We start from the raw sequence: 9142 nt of genomic DNA on the forward strand, positions 1-9142 counted from the left end.
GCCCTGAGGCGGTTGCTGTCGCTGTTGAAAAAGTTTGAATAGCTGCAAGAACGGCTCTGCCGATGTTCTCGGCTAACGCCGATTCGTTGGACATTTTCGCAGCGCGACCATGGCCAACATTACCGTACCTGGTCAGGGGCGGGCGGGGACAGGCTCTTGCTGGCCTTCATGCAAGCGAACATGACAGATCAGTCAAAGTGAGCCCCCTCGTGGCTGGCTATAGTGGCTACAGGTCATAAGTCTCGCCCCCTTCCTAAAAGTGACACTAAAAACTCAAAGTACTCTTCAAATACAGTTTATCCAAACGTGTTTATTATTTAGGTAGTTATTATCACAATAATCCATGTCCAAGAGTCCATTTCCCCGGATGAGATGTTTTTTTATTCATTATTTGACACTATATTGACTGACCTCCTCGAGCTTATATTTTGGTACTTCCGGTTACCGGTATTTTGAATTTGCATATTAGCTAAATATTTAGTTTCACCCGAAACATTTAGATTCAACATTTAGATTTAACATTTAGATTTAGATTTAATATTTTAGAATTAACATTTAGATATGGATTTAGATTTAATATTTAGATTTAACATTTAGATTTAGATTTAACATTTAGATTTAGATTAAGATTTAATATTTAGACTTAACATTTAGATTTAGATTTAACATTTAGATTTAATATTTAGATTTATATTTAAATTTAACATTTAGATTTAGATTTAACATTTAGGTGTAACATTTAATGTTTAGATTTAACTATTTAAAATATCTCTAAGTTGACAAATATTGTTCTAAATGTGCTAAAAAGTGACCCTCAAAAATTCATACCAGTTTTTTAAACATTGTTTGAAGCTAAATGTGACAAAATGTTGCTGTTATTTTCATAGTTGTCTACCTTACTAAGGTTAGATTGAGCTGCCTATTGTGTAAGTAAGACGTTTTGCCTATGATTTATTGAACCGCGAACACGCGAATCTTGCGAATCTGCCAATTTCTGTCTAAAACTTTACGGAAGTGGGGAATTGTCGGCATTGAGGAAAAGTATAGCCCCCTGCTGTTATAGTACCTTCATAATGCGTCTAATGTTCACGCCTCGGCGAGGCAAACCGTGACACTGACACGCAAAACCCAGTGGACCAGCGGGTGTATTACACGCTTAGGCGTGGTACTGGGTTGTCCACCCAGACAGTACTCTTTTCTGCTGATGCAGGCTCAACCTCAGGGCTCACTGCACCCAGCTCTGCCTTATCATCATCAGTCAGTTTGTTGTTTACCTGCTCTATCTCCATGGTCTCAACTTTGGCCAGAAGGTCCAAAAGTTCACTCTCCCTGGTTTCCCAGAGCGCCAAACTCAGGTCCAAGTCCCCCCTGATGGCGTCTAGGTCTGTCTTCAGACGCAGGTCAATGTACAGACTGGTGTCCAGGTGCGTTTTGATCCTCTCAGCTAGTGCAAACTCGTTCTCAGACAAACTTTCCACAGCTGGAGCGGCAGACGCTGCCAGGCACATCTCCTCCACGACGCTGTCTGTATCCTTCGTCACTTCCGCTACTCTATCCTCACGCCGCTGCTTAATCCACCGCCGGTTGAGCTCCTCCTGGATCTCCCCGGTTATGCTCTCCACAAGTGCCTCGCTCACCGTCAGCTCCTCCTGCAGCCCCACCACCTCCTGACACCGGCGCGCGTACTCCTCGAACTGGACGACCGTATCCGCTGTGCACCGCGCGACCTGTCGCTCCGCTTTGAGCTTGCAGTCTGTAGGAGCGGGAGCCTCCGAGGAGCAGTCCACCATGTATGTGTCCTGCACATAGTTTACCCCGTGTCTCTTAATGCGGTCGAAGTGCACTTTGGCCTCGTACCGCTCTATCTCCCGGTCCAGCTCCTTGATCCTCTGGATCTGATGGCGGATTGTGTGATCCTGGGAGATCACCAGGTGAGCCAGAGTCTCAATCTTCTCCATGGAGCCCTTATCTTTAGGAACAGCCTGTCCTTTATTTTTGTTAATCTTATCCAACTTCCTGAAAGCCTTCCTGACTATTCGTCTCTGTTTCTCCTGGGACATGTTAGCGGCAGCGGCCGCGGCGGTCAAGCAAGTCCTGGCGGTGCCTATTAGCAACCAGCTTGGACCGCCGCTCTCCCAGGTCTGGACCACACGGGCCTCGGCGCTGCGGGGCCCGTTGTTGAGCAGCAAAGCCTCGTTCTTCACCAGGACGAAGCGGACATTATCTTGCTCATCCCCACAGGGACTCCACAGCCGGAGGATCTTGGTCTTATTGGGTAAAATCATCTCGAAGCCTCTCCATTTCTCTACCACGCAATAGGACTGCGGAGAGCCGGACAGCATATCCGCCGAGGTGCCCTGCTGCAGGTTCTGGTCCTCCAGCAGGACTTTGACCACGTCGGTGCAGGTGGTTTGCTTCGTAGGCCTGGAGACCAGCTTCTCCTCCCGGCAGACCCACACAGAGATCTTTCGCTCTTCCGGCTCCATCTCAGGTTCAACTCAACAAGATAAAAAAAGGTTTCCGCAACATATAGCCTATACTATTTTTTTGTCTGTTTGTGGAAAGTAATGGAGACGAAAGTAGTCTTTAGATTTCTCAGTACATTTGAAGTTGACTTTAAACATAATTAGGCATAGGCAGAAGAATGGAAGAAACTGAAGCAAAACATTAATCCAGAAACAAATCATCTGCGCTTTTGTTGCTGCGTATCAGTTCCCTTAAATCCTTTAAATACGCCTAGTCAGAACATATAACCTTGTCACATGTTGAAGGCCTGGGTTGTCCACAGAAAAAAAATACATCAGTCATCTGTTCCTGGACTGCCTGCCGGGACATCGTCTCTCTCCGCGGCAGATGATCTGTGCCTTGCGCGCTGCTCCGGAGAGGAGATGAGCATCCTTGTGTCAGGACAAGCTGCTCTGCTGTGTGCGGGACAAAACAGGAAAGTGCTGTAACGCCTGGGAAACGCGTCCCTGCCCCACGACCCCGCCCCTTTAGAACTCTACACTACTTTTCATGGGCATATATTGTACTTTTTAGTCTCCAATATTTTGTCTGATGTGTAGGCTATAGTAACTCTGGATATTGTAATTTTTAATGCAGGATTTAGGATCAACTTATACAATACGATTCATTTATATAAATATATTTAGTATAGTATAGTTAAAATCAGCTTCATCTACTACAATAGGCCTATACTGCATCAATAATAACAGGCTTATTCAATAATAAAACATGCTGTAAACTGTTGTAACAATTGTAGACACAACTGTGTGTTCTTTAGGACCCCATCACTCATAGTAAAAAGCTGATTAAGAAAGTAGGTTTTAGGACCTTTAAGTGTAAGCTTTCCACCTTTGTATATAAACCATAATTCAGTTAGCACAAGAGGTAAAGGATGTAAAACACTCTGCTTTGCCATAGAAAGAGTTAAACTCAAAATCCCTAGCTGGTGTCTGTGGTATATTTGTGATTTTCACCCTGAATTTTTTTTCAACTAAATCACAAATCTCACATCCTCAGTAGTCATTTTATTTTACAGAATTGAGCAAATTTGTTGTTGTTGTTGCAGTTTTGTGGATGTATGTAATAGCATTGTTTCATGATAAAGTAGAACTAATGAGTCCAGGTTGCAAGCCAAGAAGAACCACATACTATAGCTAAACCTCAAAGCTTTACTCAGCAGTGTTGCATTGCAGTATGCATTGTTATACAGTTGTATCTTCATAATCCCCACATAGCTGAAGGTGGCTCTCAGTATGATAAAGCTCAGCTGGATTTATCATAAAGCAGAAAAAATGCCACCTATTACACTCTGCCGGGTTCTAATATAATGTCTGACCCCATAATGTGCTCTTTCAACTGTTTCAGGCCAGAATATGGTCGCTAATACTCATAAAAGGATTTTTCTGCATAAAGAGTGTTTTGGTTTATCTGAGTATTACATTAATGACAAGTGTTCATCCCCACCAGCCACCATTAGTATGTTTGTGTTAGTACACAAACATACTAGAGTACCTTAGCTCAGAGTGATGCATTAGGCCAGGTTTGTTGGTAAACTAACTGCTTAGAAATCCATCTGGGAATGTGAACACACACTAATGCATGTGTGTACACATATCAGACACAATCACACAGTATTACTTACAGCAGCATGTGCACTCATGTTCAGAGCATGCATTACAAATACACTAGATTTGGACAAAAAGGATTGTCAGTGCTGCGTTTGGAATGTAAGATAACAGAAGGTTTTTCTTATCTTTGATCTCAGTTTCTGTGAGGTCATAACATCTGTCTGGCCTGCATACTTATTATTCCTTGTCAAAGGTTTGGAACTTCCAGTGTTTCCACAATATGATCACAAGGCAAGTCTGACTAAAGCAAACATCTACTGTAACAAAAAAGGTCCGTCGTTGATTAATAGTAAATGTAAGTGTAAAGTGAGCCTGGTTAGGTGTTTTTTTTGCCCCTTTGTGATTGAAAACACTATTACTTAACTAAGTGTTATGCAAAGGTCCATTAAATATACTAAGGTGTGGTAATACTTTCATTATCTTAATAGCAAATTCATATAAATGATTGGGGCTGCTCATGCAAATGTGTGCATGAAAGTGAGCCTGGTTAGGTGTTTTTTTTGCCCCTTTGTGATTGAAAACACTATAACTTAACTAAGTGTTATGCAAAGGTCCATTAAATATACTAAGGTGTGGTAATACTTTCATTGTCTTAATAGCAAATTAATATAAATGATAGGGGCTGCTCATGCAAATGTGTGCATGAAAGTGATGCTTTAAGTTTATCATACCATGAGATGAGTTGAATTCTTTGTGTATGGCTCCCTCTGGTGTTCATAAAGAAAACTTTGTTAAGGGTTACTAGTTGCTTTGTAAATAAGTGTGCAACAGATGACTATAATACTTTAGTTAGTTAATATATACTTTGTAAACCATCTATAAATATTATCTGGATGGCTATTGTAAAGTTGCGACTGATGTTTTTCATAGTTATTGGTTTGTGTATATATATATATGTGTGTGTTTATCATAAAGCAGAAAAAATGTGTGTATGTGTGTACAGTAGAGGCCAAAAGTTTTTCTTCTCATTCAATGCGTTTCCTTTATTTTCATGACTAATTACATTGTAGATTCTCACTGAAGGCATCAAAACTATGAATGAACACGTGGAATCATGTAGTTAACAAAAAAGTGTGAAATAACTAAAACATGTCTTATATTCTAGTTTCTTCAAAGTAGCTCTGATTACTGATTTGCACACTCTTGGCATTCTATTGATGAGCTTCAAGAGGTAGTCACCTGAAATGGTTTTCCCAACAGTCTTGAAGGAGTTCCCAAAGATGCTTAGCACTTGTTGGCCCTTTTGCCAGATGGTTTGGGGTGAGCTGGACCGCAGAGTGAAATTCTGCGGTCCAGCTCACCCCAAACCATCTCGATTGGGTTCAGGTCCGGTGACTGTGGAGGCCAGGTCATCTGGCGCAGCACTCCATCACTCTCCTTCTTGGTGAAATAGCCCTTACACAGCCTGGAGGTGTGTTTGGGGTCATTGTCCTGTTGAAAAATAAATGATGGTCCAACTAAACGCAAACCGGATGGGATGGCATGTCGCTGCAGGATGTTGTTGTTGAACATGCTGGTTCAGTATGCCTTCAATTTTGAATAAATCCCCAACTGCAAAGCACCCCCACACCATCACACCTCCTCCTCCATGCTTCACGGTGGGAACCAGGCATGTAGAATCATCCGTTCACCTTTTCTGGTGAACAGACACGGCGGTTGGAACCAAAGATCTCAAATTTGGACTCATCCGACCAAAGCACAGATTTCCACTGGTATAATGTCCATTCCTTGTGTTTTGTGGCCCAAACAAATCTCTTCTGATGTTGCCTCTCCTTAGCAGTGGTTTCCTAGCAGCTACTTGACCATGAAGACCTGATTTGCGCACTCTCCTCTTAACACTTGTTCTAGAGATGTGTCTGCTGCTAGAACTCTGTGTGGCATTCATCTGGTCTCTAATCTGAGCTGCTGATTTCTGAGGCTGGGGACTTGGATGAACTTATCCTCAGCAGCAGAGGTGACTCTTGGTCTTCCTTTCCTGGGGTGATCCTCATGTGAGCCAGTTTTGTTGTAGCGTTTGAAGGTTTTTGCGCTGCACTCGGGGACACATTCAAAGTTTTCTCTTTACTTAGCTGATTGGTTCTTGCCATAATATGAATTCTAACAGTTGTCCAATAGGGCTGTCGGCTGTGTATCAACCTGACTTCGACTTATACCCTAACTGTTGGTGACATGAAAATTATACTGACTGTCATTTGCATTGACTATTTACTATATATATATCATTTGCATAATAATTTGGAGCACGGTGTATGTAAATATGTATAGATCATTTTTTTAAATATAATTTAATGAAGGGCAAAACCTTTATCATTGCTTCACCAAGCATTTATTAACCAATAACTAAATATGAAAAACATCAGTTGCAACTTTACAATAGCCATCCAGACACTGTTTATAGACAGTATAGTTTACAAAGCAACTAGTAACCCTTAAAGTGTTAGGAATATCTGGTCCATCTATCTATGTAATGTTTAGAGATGTTTTAAAAATTTTTTTTAAAGGTTTACAAAATTTTTTTTAATCATTACCAGATACCTAATATAGTATATGAGGGATATAATGTTTGTAACAGAAATCCGTTAATTAACAGTACTAAATATTAAATTAAATGTAATTCGTAACAGTAAAATGACTGCTTGCTTGTTAAATGACAATAAACTAAAGATTAATTAACAATTAATTTACTATCTATTAATTATGGTTATTATAAAGTGTTACCAACTTTTTGAAAATGGGTCAAATTTGACCCAAGGACAACAGGAGGGTTAAGCAACTGACTTCCTTTCGAGTACCTTTAGTTGCATCTCACGGTATCAACGGATTGGACTTTGGTCATTGTCATGAAGATGGCTCAGTTGTACTCATGTGACATGTAGAACTTTGGTCACGTGGTAACAGTTTACACATTATAATCTCCCTCATTTAATTTCACTACAATATAAGAAAAAAATGCTTCCAGTTGACAGTGGATTCAGAGTTCAAACTCTGGACATGATTGTTAATCTGGACCCCAGATCACAGATCACAATACCCCAGATCACAGTTTAGAACTGACCATTTATTTAAACTTAATAGCATATGCGTACAAAGTCTCTACAAAGCTAGAAAATATCTAACATACTTATAGCCATGAGGGGAAAAAAGTTACAAAGCAAAGATCAGACCCTGTGCAGTACCAATAGACATACATTACTAGCTCTGGATTTTCCTAAATGTACTCTCTTCTTTGCAAAATAGGATAAACATTAGAATATCAAAGATACACACAACATTTGTAATAAACGTTATTGTCACCTTTATATAAAGCACCTTATCAAAAACCCTCAGTGCACATACAGATGTGCTGCACATGCACCGGAGCTAAAAGATTCAAGGCCATCTTGGAATTGATTACAGACAGGATTTCTGTGCCACATGTAGTTCAGAAAAGATAAATATCCAACTTGCACATTTGAGACAACACTAACAACACAGACAGCGACTCCGAAACTGACAGTTTTGAACTTTGAAATCTTTTGAAAAGTCTGGCTCAACGGATGTACGTTGCTGGGCGAAAGCCTATGGGCTGAAATATGTGCCACCAGAAACTGAATTTGAATAATTAGGGCCCGAGCGCCGACAGCGGCGAAGGCCCTATTGAAACTGAAGGAATTATTATTTTTCCCGTCAAATGAGTTGCCTTTTTGAGGGGCTCAACATATTCAAAAACTCACCAAATTTGGCAGTCGCATCAAGTCTGGTGAAAATGTACGTATTTTGAAGGTTTCGGGAATAGGCGCACAAAAATGGCTCGCTAGCGCCCCCTAGAAAGTTAAAAAAATTTAGCCCCTGCAGTGCGTTTAACGTAGACTCACAAAACTTGTCAAGATGTAAAAAAAACTTGATTAGAGCCATACCCTAAACCAACAGGAAGTCCACCATTTTGATTTCAAAGTTCGAAATTAGTGAGATTTTGGCCATTTCCACATGTCATACTTTAACGAACTCCTCCTAGATATTTCATCCGATCAACTTCAAATTTGGTCTGTGCCATCTTAAGACGTTAAAGATGAAAAGTTAAAAGAAACTTTTCGTCATAGGGCGTGGCCGTGGCGGGGCGGCCACTTTGTGCGTTTCGCCGATATTTACTTAAAGTCATAGCACCCCCTAGTGGCAACAGGAAGTAGGCCTAAAAGTCGAGGTGCTATACTTTAACGAACTCCTCCTAGAGATTTCATCCGATGGACTTCAAACTTGGTCTGTATCATCTCAACACCTTAAAGATGAAAAGTTATTAAAAGAAAAACTTTTCGTCAGACGGTGTGGGCGTGGCGGCCATTTTGAGTGTTTAGCGATGAACAAAGAAGTTGTTGTAACTTGAGTGTACGTTGTTGTTGATTTCCTGTTGCCAATTGACTTTTGGTCATAGCGCCCCCCACGCTATGACCAAAAGTCAATTTTGGCCTATAAATGTCCTCAGGCCTGTCCTTGTCAATTGTGAGAAATTTCGGCCAAATTGGACAATGTACACTAAAGTTACAACTTCTTCGTTCACCTTTAATGTCTTAAAATGGCACAGACCGAATTTGAAGTCGATCTGATGAAATCTCTAGGAGGAGTTCGTTAAAGTACGACATGTGGAAATGGCCAAAATCGCACTAATTCCGAACTTTCAATTAAAAATGGCAGACTTCCTGTTGGGTTTAAGGTATGGCTCCAATGAGCTTTTTTGTACGTCTCGACATGCTACATATGTGTACCAAGTTTCGTTAGGCTATGTTAAACGCTATGTTTTAACTTTGTAGGGGGCGCTAGCGAGCCATTTTTGTGCGCCTATTCCTGAAACCCTTAAAATACCTACATGTTCACCAAAATTGATGCAACCACCAATTTTGGTGAGTTTTTGAGTATGTTAAGGCCCTCAAAAAGGCGATTAATTTGCCAGGAAAAAGAAGAATTCCTTCAGTTTCAATAGGGCCTTCGCCGCTGTCGGTGCTCGGGCCCTAAACATAAATGATTAAAATTCAGTT

General features: G+C 40.8%; 1 protein-coding gene across 1 annotated transcript; it reads right to left on the reverse strand.

Moving 5' to 3' along the window:
* Positions 1-1148: 1148 nt before the first annotated feature.
* LOC114559666 (ras association domain-containing protein 10-like) lies at positions 1149-2486 on the reverse strand. The gene has a single exon (XM_028584455.1). The coding sequence runs from the start codon at positions 2484-2486 to the stop codon at positions 1149-1151; it is 1338 nt and encodes a 445-aa protein (XP_028440256.1).
* Positions 2487-9142: the final 6656 nt, after the last annotated feature.

This window comes from Perca flavescens, chromosome 8 (genome assembly GCF_004354835.1).
Source record: "Perca flavescens isolate YP-PL-M2 chromosome 8, PFLA_1.0, whole genome shotgun sequence".
NCBI classification, from domain to species: domain Eukaryota; kingdom Metazoa; phylum Chordata; class Actinopteri; order Perciformes; family Percidae; genus Perca; species Perca flavescens.

Bases quoted from the DNA above. Each gene is read 5' to 3' on its own strand.
- LOC114559666 (XM_028584455.1), bottom strand. From the start codon at position 2,486: ATGGAGCCGGAAGAGCGAAAGATCTCTGTGTGGGTCTGCCGGGAGGAG.